The sequence below is a fragment of the Mollisia scopiformis genome (assembly GCF_001500285.1).
Source record: "Mollisia scopiformis unplaced genomic scaffold LY89scaffold_4, whole genome shotgun sequence".
Classification (NCBI taxonomy): domain Eukaryota; kingdom Fungi; phylum Ascomycota; class Leotiomycetes; order Helotiales; family Mollisiaceae; genus Mollisia; species Mollisia scopiformis.
Window position 1 is genome coordinate 209337 of NW_017263584.1, and position 14088 is coordinate 223424.

Consider the following 14088-nt stretch of genomic DNA (forward strand, 5'->3'; position numbering starts at 1 on the left):
TATTTATCAGTGGGAAGTCCAATGCACCAGCAACTACGAGACATAGTCAGATCGGCGGTAAGCATCGTGGTAGGAATGGCTTTGTTGCATACTGTAAAGCTATCTGTTTAGCCAATTCCTCTCATCGTTGAGCTAATATGATTTCTCGTATGATTCTGGTTTCCGGCCGTATACGACGATCCTGCGGTCAAATTAGAACATTGTCCATTCGTGAGGATAGCCTTGTACTTACACGTCAAGATATCCATGAACAGATCTATCCCTCAATGCAGCTCTTATCTGAGCAGCAAATATCTGTACTTGCGCAGGTGTCCACTACGTCAAATCAGTCTCCTCTTCAACCAACATCTTATCCCAAACTTACCCCACCAACAGTCGTCAGCATTCGCATGGCAAATCCTTCTATACCTTGCGAGACCCTCAATTGATTCCATCTTCCCAATTCCTTCTCTTTTTGATCAGAACTCCACCCATTCATCGGCCACTTCTTCCTAATTGCAACCACATCCACAAACCCAGCTTTTTTCATCCGCTCCTCAAGTGTTACCCAAACATCGAATTCCTTCCCTCTTCTTCTCGCCAATTCATTCATGGTTACTCCATAACGTGTGAAGACGTGATCTGGACCAACCGTACCATCATCACTGACCGGAGTTACAGAATGCTCAGCACATTCCAGATACCCTCCAGGTTTGAGCGTCTGATATGCTTGCAGAAATAGCTCGTCCCAATCTCCAATTGAGCCAAACATCTCGCGGATATGTACAAGGTCGTAAGACTCCTCGTGGAAGGTCCAAGGTAGCGTAACGTCGTCGATTTCGAATATGCAGTTTGGTGGTATCCAGCTTGGTTGGATGGGGGAGAGGTCAACGCCTTTTATTGTTGCGGCTGGGAATATGTCTGCCATGTCGCTAGGAAAGTCAATGTCATTCACTTTAGAGTTTTGGGGGGTCATAAACTTACATTGCCCAAATGCCTGTGCCGGTTCCAATGTCCAGAACGTTCTAAAAATAGTTAGAAAACGTTTTTCAATTGAGGATGAAGAGTATATCCAGCTTACCTGTGGAGTAGCAATGGGCGATAGATATAGTTTATCGTCAAAAGTCAAAAGCCACAAATGGTGAGCCATATCCTGTTGTTCGTTGTGAACTTCATCGTTTGGCGCCCAATATGCACCGTCTCGATAAGCGTGGTACCGCCGTCCATTCTCATATCGATGTTTAGTTATTTCCGATGTGATAGAGGCCATATCACTGGCCTGGAGACTTTCGCCATATGCTGAGTCGCGATCATTGTCGTTGTCGTGGTGCTCTTCTTCCGCTTCCTCCTCTTCCTCTTCTTCAGATGTGAGCTCTTCGTCCTCGGCGTCGGGGTCCATTAAGGCGGCATCAGCGCTTGAGACAGCCGGGGCGGGCTCAGCCGTTGACAGATGCACCGAAGGATGATCGCCTCCTAACTCTGCTAAATTATTGGTGTCTGCCATACTCCACCAAGTCGCGGTTTCAAATGGCAGCACGATTCGTGATAGATTATTAGCGTGATGTTTGGTGTTTGCAAAGGTTGGGTTTGTCGGGTTCACAGAACCTCGAGGGTACCACGAGTCAGCAGCAGCAGTCAGGGATTGCACAGATCACCATCTGATTGCAGGGAATATTTCGAACTGGTAGATGAGGCAATGTTTACGAACCGCTCCCCTCACTTCGACCCTCGATATCATTTGCTCTCTGCCTCAGTCTTGCACTGAGCTGGTCACACCTCGCCGCAAAATGTCCCACAATGTTGGTTCCAGTCTTGGTTCCGAGAGCCTCGTAACCAATGCCCCAGTCCTGATCATTGGCGCAGGTGAGTTGTGACGGCGCAGTGCGCGGTACCACCAATTAATAATGCTGAGTCGTTGACTTGTGTGACAACAGGTTGCACAGGCCTGAGCATTGCACAGGGTCTCAAAAAGGTAAATATACTTCTATCGTAGATTATTGAGCTAATCCAATGCTATGAAAGACGGGAATCAACTATGTTCTTTTCGAAAGAGAGCCAGGCAACCTTCAGCGGGCGCGAGATTGGAATATGGGGGCACACTGGTAAGTTGATTGCGAGCTGATGAGCTTTTGTTTCATTGATATCGATTCTTGTACTTTCAACATCTTGGAAGCATAGTCAGATCGGTCAAATAGGACTTGGATATAACAAGTCTGTTGTATATTCTTGAGAGTGGGAATGGTAGCAGTACTTGTGCGACCATGACATGATTTGATCTGGAGAATTTCCAGCTCCAACCTTCCAAGCCGAAAAGGCCATTATCGCGACCGGATATTTGAAGCACAGTTCACTATTTCTGGAATTTTCTTCCACTTCCTTTATTCAAATGGTGCGCTGACTTATTGTTAGGGGAATCCCCATTCTCAAGACCTTGATACCGCCAGAGGCATTCGCAAAGCTCGATGCCGCGCAAGTTGACCCCAATAGACCATGTCCACCAGCAGACACAATCAAATTCCTGAATGGACAAACAGGAGAGCAAATCGGAGCAGCAACGACGCCACATCTTTACCGCCTCATCCGAAGTAAACTGCGAGCATTGATCGCAGACGGGATTGAAATTCAATACAGCAAGACTCTCTCGAACATTACCTACTCAGACGATGGGGCGACAGTAACAGCACACTTTGCGGATGGATCTAGCACCACTGGGTGCATGATAATCGGTGCCGACGGAGCTCGATCACTGGTACGGAATCTCTTGCTGGCACCAGAAAAAGCTGCCCTCACCACACTTGAATTTGCTGCCTCCATTGTCCAAGCGAAATATACAATCGAACAAGTCAAATTTCTCCGGTCCTGGCATCCGCTCTTCGTAGCGGCACCGCATCCAGCCGGTTATATGGCTTGGGTGGGTTTACATTCTGCTCCAAAGGTCGAAGATCCTGAGAATTGGATCATGAATCATTATATCTCGTGGCCGTACTCTCACGCTGAGCAAGAAAGAGATAAGGAGTTTTCGAATGAGATGAGATTGAAACAGGTGCAAGGCTTTGCGGAGTTGTTTTCTGATCCATTTCGAAGCGCGTTCGCGTGGTTAAAGGATGATCAGCCAGTTTGGTATGCGCCTTTGACGCAGTGGGATCCGAGCTTGCCTGAGCATCGGTGGGAAAATCATGGAGGGAGAGTGACATTGGCCGGTGATGCTGCTCATCCGATGACCTTCCGTGAGTAGAGTTGAAAAAACTGAAGAGAGAGTGAAAGCTAACATGAGATAGAACGAGGCCAAGGGCTGAACTCGGCAATCAAAGACGCTGCTGAGATCGTATCGCAAATCTCTGACTTTGTAAAATCCAATAAAAGCAGAGCAGAAGCAATAGATGCATACGAGAAAGAGATGATAGACAGGACAGGGACAGAGGTGAAGTTGTCTTGTGAGAACACCAGAATGGTGCATGTTTGGGACGAAGTATTGGATAGTCCACTTGTATCGAAAGGATTCTCCAAACAATAGAAGTAGATACCCCTCAAAGTTGATATTCGAATAAACATGCACTTCAATCAGGAATGTATCGAAAAGATCAATGATAAAGATGACGAAGTTCAGTGTGAGATATATCGGAACCGGATTAACTTTAATCCACAGGGTCCAAAATCATCTCTTGACTCGCCACAATCCATGAAAAAGATCGACATCAACACTTCAAAAACCTGTCATCTGCCACCTTCTGAGTTGCAGATGAATCAGTCACCCCGCAGCAGGTAATTCAAAGTCTTTCAAGACTTCTTTTGCTATACAGAATTGACCCTTCGAAGCACAACTAATTCCAGAATCGGTCGCGCTTTCCTCTTGTCAATAAAGTTATCGCCGGGCCAGAAGCTTAAGCTGTCAAAGCTCGAAGTGACTCGGAATCTTACAGAAGATCTCAGCATTAATTGCAAAAGAGTATTTTGACTCTCGCCCAGCTCGTGGACTATACCGAGAGGGTGCAGGTGCAACATCTGCGGGACAGATTCAAGACGTATCCAGCCTTCCCAGTATAAATCTGAGCTCCAGCACTCAGACGTAAAATCGCCATCATGGGCACGCCATTTATCTCCTTTCTAGGGCCCTCAAACCTCGACGATTACGACAACAAGTTCTCTTTCTCGCAGCAACCGGAGAGCATACCAAAAACCTTCCTGGACGCCATGGAAGTAAGAGAAGAGATATTCGTCAGAGAACAAGGCGTTCCTCAAGAGAACGAATTCGACTCGGACGATCCGCGAGCATGCCACTGGGTAAGTTGATTGAGTGTGGTCCGGGAACCTGATGCTAATCAACTCCAGGTTGTCTATGCGTCCGTTAACACAACCACTCAAGCAGAGCAGAAAGATGCAGCTGGCAACGTCGTCGTTCGAAAGCAGAGCGTAACCAAAAGCCAACCTATTGGTACCATCAGACTCGTTCCATTCCCACACCCACCACACCCCGAGCCAGGCTCTTCATACGCTGCAGACGCTCTAGAAACAGACCCCGAACGGGATTTCTCGCAACCTCCTCCATACATCGTGGATAGAGCCACAACATACCATGACGGAAAGGAACCATACATGAAACTTGGAAGAATTGCCGTCTTGAAAGAATTCAGAGGGGCTGGAATCGCAAGGCTGCTTGTTAGCGCTGCCATGACTTGGATTCAACAGAACTTTACATACTTCAACCCTTCGGTCAAGACAGTGGGCATGGATGGTATGAATGCGTCGAATATTGGGGAGATACCGGTGTGGAAGGGGTTAATATGTGTTCATGCCCAGGAGCAAGTTGCTAAGACGTGGGCGAAGTGGGGATTTCAGCTCGATGAAGGAATGGGTACTTGGATGGAGGAGGGCATTGCGCATGTCGGAATGTTTCAGCGGTTGAATCTAGAGCCTAGCACGGCGGAATGATTCGACAAGTAATTGCAAGGCTTTGGTAATGATCATATATCCGTGATCGGCCTTTAAATTTTTCGATTGGATCTTGTAAGTGGGTGTTTCGCAAGTCCGTTTTTAACAGCCAGTGCCTTTCATCTCTGGGTCTCCATTAAATACCTAGGTCAAGTAGTACGCGAACAGTACAATCAGCAAGTCCTTCTTCCTTATAAGACAAGAACTGGACCGTGTGTGGTCCTCCTTTCAAGATGGTTGCTTTTAAATGCTTCATTTCTGTTTCTTGCTTTTCTAACACTATCAAGTAGCTAAGTCACCTCCCCTATAAATCGGAATACTCCTCCTATCACCCGCCCTATCATCTCCAATCGACCTCTTCGACAAAACACTAGCATGTTTCGGACGCTGCACTTCTCTCATGACCCCTCCATCCTCTCCAAGATCCACACTCGTCTCTCTCCCCTTTCCCTTCCAAACCCCCTCCCACGTCCTACTTACCCTCGCCTTCCTCCCCGCAACAGTCGGCTTCCCACCTCTCCCCTCCAAAACACTCGTACTCATAAACAACCAACACCACATCGCCGCCAAACCCAGAACCGCAGTCAAAAACCACGCTCCGACTCGATCCCCATGGTTAGCAGGAACAATCACCTCTCCCGGCGGGACACTCGAGGAGTTGTACCCCGCCGTCGGATTCCCGACGGACGTCCCGCCCGTGGAATTCGTCACCGGAGCAGTAGTCTGCTTAATCAGCGTCCCGAGCATGACTTCCAGCGCCGCCATCTGCTGCCCGACACCATTCGTTCCATCCCACGTCCCGTTGTTGTACCATTTCAGCCCACATACATTGCCCGTTGGCGAGCCGTTACATTGGGCTGCTGCTGCTTTGGCGGAGGAGACGAGGAGGGGGTACGAGGTATTGTATGTGAAGGGTGCCATTTTGGTGGAGGCCGCCATCCAGCGTGAGAGGTAGGCTTTGAAGGAGTGTTCGTCGACGTTGCAGGCGTTGTATTGTTCGCAGATGTCTTTCATTATGCCGCCTGGGAAGAAGTCGAAGGCGAGGGTGGAGAGGAGACCTGCTGTGCGGGTTTGCCAGAGGGCTGAGCCGTTTGTCTGTTCTTTATCAGCAACACGATGCTGTATGGAAGAGGGGAAGGACGTACGTAGTTATACATGGTAGAAGCACCCATGAGCATAGTCCCGGCGTTATAAACCCACTGGTTCTTATCAACCTGCGTACAATTCAGAATGTCCGCCTCGGAATTATCATAAACGTTGTAATTCGCATCAATCAACCCAATCCTGCTCATCCAATCCCAGATCTTGACCGCCCACTGCGCATACATATCATCGCCCGTATATCTCGCCAAGCGGGAGGCAATGTTGAATAGACAGCCGTTGGAAATCGAGTTCTTGAGCGTATACCCGTTATTCTGGGGGTAAATCTGCCATCTAATTCCGCCATTGCAGTATTGGGTGTCCCAGCGGGAGACCTGCTCGTTGAATACTGCTTGCACGAGAGCCAACCATGAAGGTTGATCGGGAGCTGGGTTGGGGAAGTTCGTCTCTGCTGCACTTAGCGCTGCTAAAGCCCAGAATGATTGATCGTCATTTCCCAGTGATGCTGTTTCGTTGGGAGGCATGAAATCATTGTAGGGGCCCACTTGGAACTGTAATGCTTGCATAGTGACTGCGTTGTAGGTTGGGTCTCCGGTGTAGTGGTAGTAATCAACGAGAGCTCCCCACATCCCACCAGCTTCCCACCAGTAGTAGGGTGCAGGAAGTAGACCTGGGATTTGGCCGCTGAGGTTCCCGGTGTAGTAGGACATCATTCCATCTAAGGCTATCCTTGCGCCAGCTTTGATAGAATCTGGGTAGAAATCGAATCAATTTAAATCATGATTTGGGATTAAGGAGAGTCACCTGAACTACTCCAGTCCACATCAATGGCGTATATGACCTGCATGGCGCAGAGCCATAATAGTTTTGCGAATGCCCTCATTTTGCTGTTTCTCAAGAGTGGTTCAATATCACAAAGCGAATGTGAGCTGACCCCGCGCCGCAACCCCTCACATCAGCGTTGACCAAAAGAACTGTACGACGGCGCCAAGGAACTTCGGGCGACTTCAAAACCGAGTACACATTGCAACAAGACATGCGATAGTAGCAAGCAAAGCACGACGTCAACGAGGAATGCAAACGCTTTACAGTAGCCAAGAAGTTCCATGGCCAACATCCCCATCAATAGAACGTAACGCATACACCCATGCAGCCCATCAGAAGGTGAGTGGATAATACGAGCTTATTTGCGTAGCAACTGCATAAACTCGGACGAATGAGGGAGGAGTGTGTCTGTAACTGGAGCGCGAGACGAGCAAAAACAGCCTGCTTTGGGATATGTTGCGCATATCACGTGTAGAAGGCGGGGTTGTGATCCTTTCAGGCAGCTGCATTTGTGATGCTGGAGTGGTAGCGAATACGGCTGGGTTTCTTGCCAAGCCGGATCATTCGGGAAAGCTTCTGAAGCTTTTCAAAAACTGGAAAGAAAAGATGAAATATAGCGAGTCGGAAACTATTGGATATACATTAAGTTTATATGAGATTAATTTAAGCTTCTCGTCAGTCTCTCGCTAAAGAAAGGGGGGCCTTGGCTTGGTAAATGAATCAAGTGAACCCTCCCATGTAGATGTCGGCATCGTGAAGCTACATTTCGCCGAGGCTTACGAGGCCTCGCTCGAGCGTATTAAAACCACACTAGCATTTGGAGCAAAGAGAGCATGCCGCTTTCGCATCCTTCACCTATCGACATCATTGCAGCTGACAACGGACCTAGACTTTGCGATACGAGAAATCCAGATTTCTCGGGGAAATGGCAACCATGCAAGACCTTGTCGACAAATTGTTCCCGAGAGAAGGAATGCTTGTCATTCTTGTCCTTGGCATGTTCTTGTAAACATCTTTCCCTACATCCCATGCAGCTCAGCTAACAATTCCCAGAAGTGCTGTGTTCACTTGGAAATTCTTCTTGCTTTTACGCCAAGTTCGAGCCCTGCAGCGCTCAAGCTCGTCTCGCAATTATGACTCGCTCCAAGTCCAATCCTCGGAGAAGAAGTTTGTGGAGCGGAAAGTAGCGTTCACTGCTCGAGGAATCGTAGTGCTCGTCGATGGAATCGAAGTCGAATACGTTAAAGCTTGATTCGTTTCCTCGAATTTGCTCAAACCCCGTGGGGAATGTCCACGAACCTTCACCCCAGGCTCAAGGCGCTTTTCCCAAATTTTGGCAAATGCAATTGGTATCTCAGTTCAACTTCTCCGCTCTCTTTTCCAGTTCTGGCATCGCCACTTTCCTCAGACGGAGCGTCTTTGAAAGGCGAACCACCCCTGCACACAATATCGAACACTTCCTCACACCATCTCAACTCTCTTTGCATGTCGAACTTGGAGAAGACTTGCATAGCCACGTGAAGAGGATGGACTGTAATAATTGGTCCTGCTGTCTTGTGTTGAGGCTGGAGACAATACGGTATTGACTTGGCTATATCTATGGCGTTCTTCTTCATTGAGTCAAGCATCGATTCTTGCGAGCTCGAGGACTCCGCTGTCGAAGGTGGCGTTAGAACAGCCAACGCAGCAACGTTCAAGAGCGCTGTAGTTGAGAGGATTATTGATGCGGCCCTGTGTTCAAAATTAAGTTAGCCATCAGCGGGGACGAGATACAAGTACACACCAATAGCTAAGCAGGACTTGTGCGACCACCAGATTTTCAAATTCGTAATACGATGTGAATACTCTGCCCTCATTCTTCCTATCTTCTGCAACCATTATCTTGCTCCTTATTTTTCTCCAAGCAGTGCGGCCCAGACCTAGTTGAGGAGCCTTGAACCAGGATTCGAATCTTTGACTCAAGGCTGTACATCGAGCGTTGATTTGTTGGCGTGTACGAATTTCGGGTACAGAAATGATAGCAGCGGTATCTGACAGTTCAAGGATACTGGCAAGATCAAAGACAAGGTCGAGCAGAAGATGGAAGAAGTCTTTAGGGGTGGTGACGAATGGGATAGTGAGCCATTCCAATGTCGAGAGGAACGAGGATTTTCGAGACATGACAGCTTGTAGGGCCTAGAGACTGGTTTAGTTGGAGTCTTGAGAGGAGATGATGTGGGCGGAGAAGGACATACAGCACTCGTCCGATAATGAAGGAAGATTTGATGACCTAGAGATGACTGATGTCGCTCAGGACCACGAAGCTTAATCAATTGGGCCACACCATCCATATGCGAAATCCAAGGTGACAAGTATGGGTCAGTACCCGCAAACAACTACATCAGGATCAGTACTAATTGCCAACAAAAGGTAGAAACACATACCTCATAAGCAGACAACAGCACACAGACAGCCAACGTCTCATCCTCCAATCTCAACTTTGGATCTTGCAGCACCTTCATCAACCCTTTGATAGTCCTCCCATACTGATCTGTTCCTTGAAACACCAGCTCCTGGTCATGATCCACTTGACCACATCTCGTAAGAGCAGCTGCCGCAATAGCTGAGTCGAAAATTCGAGTCGGATCTAAAACTTTGTTGATTTGGTTGTACAGCTCGGCTTGATTGAGCGCGTCTCCTTCGGCGACATAGTACCGAGTCAGGAGACCTAGCATTGGCAATCTGATGACCGAGGTTCCAAAGAGCTTTTGGCGGTCTTGAAGAGAAGCTGCTGCTGTGCCATTGCGGAGGGCAATATGGAGCTCTTCTTGAGAGACCAGATGTTCTTGCTTGACGATTGACTTAGTGGGTGAAACCGCGATACTGGCGGGTGATTCGGATCTTGATCTCATTGATGGAGATGCTGCATTGCGTCTTTGGGCCGACTTCTGTCTCTTTTCTCCGGTACCGGTTTGAAAAGCAGAAGTGAGAGCTTGTCGCCCGCTACTATGAATATTCGAAGCATCTCTATTGACGAAAGTTAGAACTTTGTCGTATCCACTACATTCCAGTCCAGCTTTGGTGCAGCGAAGACAAAGTGGTCTCTGACGGTCGCACTGATGTACAGTCCGTTAGTTTATGATTATAAAGTCTCTAGGTTGCAGCTGCAGTGGGCCCCTGGACGACATGAAGGGGCTTACATACTGCTACTTTCCGCCTCTTACATGTCCCACATCCTTGGGGAGATCCTCTGGCACCCGGCATAAGGTTAATATTACCGAGTGATTCGTCACCTCCGACCGATTTGGCAGTTGCCTGCGATATGCGATATGCAACAATTCGGCTTCTAAATAGAGTTGAATGCAAGGACCATTGAACTTGCATGCATGAAACAGGAGTCTAGTGATAACGTTGAGGTTCTGGAATGGTTGTCAAATGAGGAGATGTTTGTTTCACGTGGTTTGACGTAAGTAAAGCTTGAAGGCTAGGGAAGAAGCTATGCTGGATACTGCTTAGAGGGTGGGACCATCCGAGGTACCTCGCAGCAAAGTTCTGCTTCGGAGATAGTCTCGCATGAGGAGAACGATAAGAATGTAACCAGAGGTCGAATCACATCTAGTTATCGTCATCGTGCGTCGGCTGGCAAAGCTCCACGCCAAGCAAGCGTTTAACATAGATGATTTACCAAAGTGCAAAAGTCCGGCTCTTACGAAGATCTGAAGTAAAAGATGGAAACATAGATGCAAAGCCCGGTAAGGCTTATGGATATTTTGTACTATCAAATCGCTAATGTACTCCAGAACCATGCTCCTGTCTAATCACAACTCATCATGCTTCTTTTTATCCCCAGACTCCCCGGTAGTGGCATCGTCACCACTTGCCTTACCTTCCTTTTTTGCCTTGGCTTCCGTAGCCGCTTGGTCCTTCTTATTTTGTTCAACAAAGGCCAAGATCTCCTCCTCGCTGGGTAATTCCCCATCTGGGCCAAGAGTGAACATTGGCTTTCCACCCTGGCCGTAGTTCATTGTCATCGACGCGGGATCGACCGATTCTGTCTTCGACCCCTTGCCCTTCTTCTTAGAAGACGTCTTCTTCGGCTTGGACTTGGGTTTGGGAGGAGGACGGCTTGACTTGAATGGTTTACGCATGCTCTTCATGATAAGCTCGACGTGAATATCTGTAAGAGTTTTGGCTTTTGCTTCCAGGTCTTTGGAGAGCATGACCGGGTCGTCGGTAGGGCCAAGCTTTTCTTGCTCAGAAAGCTTCTCAGATAGCCACTTTGATATGGTGTCATATTGTGATTGAGGAAGGATTAAATCGGCTTCGCTATAAACTGGTGGGTCTAGAGTTGCCTCCTCGACAGGCGCGGTTGTGGTGGTCGTGGCTTCATCGTCTTCCAGGCCCGCAAACTCATCAGGTGTGCTACTGGGTGCTGGAGTTGTCTTTGCTGTAGAAGCTGCCGATTTAGAAGCACTAAATTCAGCGTGTGCTTTGGTATCATTTGCAATCTGCTCAGTGATGCCTATGATGACTTGTTGGGTCTGGTTCAAGGCGTCTTGAAGAGCCTTAAGCTTCTCAGGTCGTGTCGCTGCTTCCTCCTTCCGCACTTCAATGGGCTTGACGATGTCTTTCATTTCCTTGAGCTTTGACTTCAACTCGTCTCGTGGTGCGTCGGTTCCACCGGAATATATCCAATCGCTGGCGGCCTTGGACTTGGTCTCAAGTTCCGCTCTCTCCTTCTCAGTAGACGCAGCAATGAAAGCTTCGTTCTCGAGAAGATCACGGACCTTGTAGACAAAACCTTCCAATTGGTTCAGCGATTCTTCTCTGAGCTTGCGGGAGCGATCAGAGTCATCAAAAGCGGCGATACGCTCTTTCATGCGAGTAAGCTCCGATGCAGGTAGTTGAGGACGGCCGGTCTTCTCGACAGTGTACTTCAAAGGAACGACCTCAAAACGCTTGGTAGGTTTCAGAGACTTGCTCTTTGCATCTTTAGCTTTCGCATCCTTGGTTGAAGGAGTCGTGGAAGCAGACGCGGAACCGTCCGTCGACGTAGATGTGCCACTGGATGCAGATTCTGATGTGCTCGTGCTGCTCTCAGCTTCCTCCTCAGAAAGAGGAATCTGATCTTTCTTGCCAAAGCCAAAAAGACCTTTCACACTATCAACCATGCTCTCCTTCTCCTCTACGGCCTCAACCTCGCAGTCAAGGATGAACTTGGTAATCTCAACCTCGCCATTGCTAGCAGCTAAACGGGTGCTTAGCTTGATGTTGATGTCGCCATCAGTGCAGCCGAATTTGGTTTTGAGATGAGCCACAGAATCGGTAAGGTTCTGTGTTGTGAGTGTGATCAAATCTTTCTCCGCTGATCCCTTGGAGACATCCTCTGAAGATGCCACGTGCTGGTAGAACTTGATAGCGAATGGATCTTCCTGATTCTTGAAGGTATACTGCTTCTCAGAGCCCAAGTGTGAGTTCGCGTTCCATAACCGAATGTGCTGTGGCTTCTCGTGGATGTTGATCCACTTAATTCCTGCAGGATATGTGACTCCTTCAGAAGCTCTAATCTCTTTGACTCTGAATGAAGGGCTAAGACCAGCGCCTCGGAAGCCAGCACCAAACACTGCTGCTTCATCTGCGTTCACGTTGGTTCGGACCTTGTCTGCATTGCCAATGAACTTTTCAAGCTCTTTCTGGACGAAAGGAGTGCGCATAGCACCACCATGGAGAATGAGTGATTCGATGTCGTTGGCCTCCAAATTGGCCATATCTAAGGCCTTTTGCATTGCAATACCAATTCGTGCAGCATAAGACTCGGTCATCTGCTCAAATTCCTCTCTCGTGATCTTGTACTTGAAATCAATGTCCTCGTACAATCCTTCAAAGCTGGCTTGCGTGTTGGTGTTAGCACTAAGGACATGTCTCAGTCTCTCGGCCTCCTTCCAAAGCTTCGCGGCAGCTCTTCCGTGACCTTGAACAGCTTCAATGGTTGGCCCGACGCTCTTCGCGCCTGGGGACGCAACAAACTTGGCAATCATATCATCAACAATGATGGCATTCAGGGCGTCTCCACCAAGTGTCCTGTCCCAACCGCTTCCCAACACTGCGACCTCCTGGATTGTCTTGTTGTACTTTCCAACGTCCTTCACCGTTCGTCCTTGAAATCTCAAAATTGTCGCCTTTGTAGAACCAGCTCCCATATCAAAAACCATGTGGTATTCGGGGTTTCCTCCCTCATTGATGCTGGGGAATGTTCGAGAGGTGGCGTAATTCAGACCGACAGCCAATCCATCGCTGACCAATTCAAGGACTCGAAGCCCAGCCAGTTCAGCAGCCAATTCTACCGCCCTCTTCTCCTCCGCAGAGAAGAATACGGGGACAGTGATGACCAAGTCCTTAATTGAGCTTCCCTTTCCTGCTAGAGCCTCGGCATTCTTCTGTATGCTCTGGAGCTCCATAGCTAGTATCTCCTCCACCGTCCATGGTGCCTCGTCAGCTGTAAATGCTCCACTTCGGAACGCAGCTGTGCCTCTGGTCTTGTCTTCCTCAAGCTTCAATGCAGGATGTCTGGCAGCGTAGTCCACCACCACAGAATTGTCTACTCCCAAGCCTAAGAGCCTCTTTAGATTTGGGTATACATCTCCGGGAAATCTCGCAGACAATGCAATGGCGTCTGAGCCATAGAGTCGTTCGGGGAAGTCTCCGCTCTTGATGTTCTTCGCTGGCTTGAATGCTACCGCAGACGCCTCTTTCCGCCGTGAATCCTTGGTCAGGACGATTTCGAGTGGAATTCCTGGCTTAACAAGCGCTGCCTTGATGTATTCGGTGCCCAGATCTACACCGAGAACGGCAGACGCAGCCAGTGCGGTAGAGCTGAAAAGGTAGAAAAGGCATAATATCGCAACCAGGGGCGAGGATAACAGTCTATGTGGGGAACGAGAGGCCATGTTGGGTGGTTGTGGTAACTGCTAAAAGAATGAAGCAGTTTTCGCCGCAAGAGGTGACAAAGGAGAAGTTTTATGGTGCCTAGATTGCCCGCATAAATCTGTCCACAAGTCCCAAGGGCCAAATTGCAACAAAGAGTCGAATTGAAGTGAGATGGGAGCTATCCTTGTTCGTAGCCAAAAAGGACACTTTGCTCTTCCCCAGAGATAAAATTGTAGCGGCCTTGAGGTTCAGGCGGCGAGAGCTATCAGCTGTACCGAGGATTATCCTAGCGCAGCACGGATCCGACAAGGCTCGATTTGTTATCTCCGATGTCCGAAACCTCTTTGG

General features: G+C 48.6%; 6 protein-coding genes across 6 annotated transcripts; 2 read left to right on the forward strand and 4 right to left on the reverse strand.

The window, feature by feature from the left end:
• Positions 1-42: 42 nt before the first annotated feature.
• LY89DRAFT_378319 (S-adenosyl-L-methionine-dependent methyltransferase) lies at positions 43-1575 on the reverse strand. The gene is made up of 5 exons (XM_018207111.1): positions 1061-1575; positions 964-1004; positions 365-911; positions 233-315; positions 43-181 (listed from the first exon to the last, which is right to left on the reverse strand). The coding sequence occupies exons 1-5, from the start codon at positions 1481-1483 to the stop codon at positions 133-135; spliced, it is 1143 nt and encodes a 380-aa protein (XP_018075948.1). The 5' UTR covers positions 1484-1575; the 3' UTR covers positions 43-132.
• On the forward strand, positions 1555-3545 carry LY89DRAFT_681055 (FAD/NAD(P)-binding domain-containing protein). Its single transcript, XM_018214199.1, has 5 exons — positions 1555-1842; positions 1914-1951; positions 2002-2081; positions 2389-3206; positions 3258-3545. The coding sequence occupies exons 1-5, from the start codon at positions 1767-1769 to the stop codon at positions 3491-3493; spliced, it is 1248 nt and encodes a 415-aa protein (XP_018075949.1). The 5' UTR covers positions 1555-1766; the 3' UTR covers positions 3494-3545.
• Positions 3546-4059: 514 nt separating this feature from the next.
• LY89DRAFT_694164 (uncharacterized protein) lies at positions 4060-4908 on the forward strand (the record flags this gene model as incomplete). Its single annotated transcript, XM_018216683.1, has 2 exons — positions 4060-4260; positions 4309-4908. The coding sequence occupies 2 exons, from the start codon at positions 4060-4062 to the stop codon at positions 4906-4908; spliced, it is 801 nt and encodes a 266-aa protein (XP_018075950.1).
• A 245-nt stretch (positions 4909-5153) lies between these two features.
• LY89DRAFT_607969 (mannan endo-1,6-alpha-mannosidase) lies at positions 5154-7221 on the reverse strand. Its single transcript, XM_018210478.1, has 2 exons — positions 6054-7221; positions 5154-6003 (listed from the first exon to the last, which is right to left on the reverse strand). Exons 1-2 carry the CDS (start codon positions 6720-6722, stop codon positions 5191-5193), a joined length of 1482 nt encoding a protein of 493 aa, XP_018075951.1. The 5' UTR covers positions 6723-7221; the 3' UTR covers positions 5154-5190.
• A 914-nt stretch (positions 7222-8135) lies between these two features.
• On the reverse strand, positions 8136-10077 carry LY89DRAFT_729112 (uncharacterized protein; the record flags this gene model as incomplete). The annotated part of the gene is made up of 5 exons (XM_018219344.1): positions 8136-8565; positions 8618-9009; positions 9069-9209; positions 9258-9929; positions 10018-10077. 5 exons carry the CDS (start codon positions 10075-10077, stop codon positions 8136-8138), a joined length of 1695 nt encoding a protein of 564 aa, XP_018075952.1.
• A 484-nt stretch (positions 10078-10561) lies between these two features.
• LY89DRAFT_681063 (actin-like ATPase domain-containing protein) lies at positions 10562-13934 on the reverse strand. The gene has a single exon (XM_018214200.1). It carries the CDS (start codon positions 13758-13760, stop codon positions 10632-10634), a length of 3129 nt encoding a protein of 1042 aa, XP_018075953.1. The 5' UTR covers positions 13761-13934; the 3' UTR covers positions 10562-10631.
• Between the last annotated feature and the right edge of the window lie 154 nt (positions 13935-14088).

What these genes read in the sequence shown, in the direction of transcription:
- LY89DRAFT_378319 (XM_018207111.1), bottom strand. Translation starts at nt 1,483, where the DNA reads ATGGCAGACACCAATAATTTAGCAGAGTTAGGAGGCGATCATCCTTCG. An exon ending in CGCCCATTGCTACTCCACAG is followed by an intron (nt 1,005 to 1,060) that starts GTAAGCTGGATA and finishes AACTATTTTTAG; the next exon opens with AACGTTCTGGACATTGGAAC. An exon ending in GGCACAGGCATTTGGGCAAT is followed by an intron (nt 912 to 963) that starts GTAAGTTTATGA and finishes TGACTTTCCTAG; the next exon opens with CGACATGGCAGACATATTCC.
- LY89DRAFT_681055 (XM_018214199.1), top strand. Translation starts at nt 1,767, where the DNA reads ATGTCCCACAATGTTGGTTCCAGTCTTGGTTCCGAGAGCCTCGTAACC. An exon ending in AGTCCTGATCATTGGCGCAG is followed by an intron (nt 1,843 to 1,913) that starts GTGAGTTGTGAC and finishes GTGTGACAACAG; the next exon opens with GTTGCACAGGCCTGAGCATT. An exon ending in TGCTCATCCGATGACCTTCC is followed by an intron (nt 3,207 to 3,257) that starts GTGAGTAGAGTT and finishes AACATGAGATAG; the next exon opens with AACGAGGCCAAGGGCTGAAC.
- LY89DRAFT_607969 (XM_018210478.1), bottom strand. Translation starts at nt 6,722, where the DNA reads ATGATGTCCTACTACACCGGGAACCTCAGCGGCCAAATCCCAGGTCTA. An exon ending in CTTCTACCATGTATAACTAC is followed by an intron (nt 6,004 to 6,053) that starts GTACGTCCTTCC and finishes GATAAAGAACAG; the next exon opens with ACAAACGGCTCAGCCCTCTG.
- LY89DRAFT_681063 (XM_018214200.1), bottom strand. Translation starts at nt 13,760, where the DNA reads ATGGCCTCTCGTTCCCCACATAGACTGTTATCCTCGCCCCTGGTTGCG.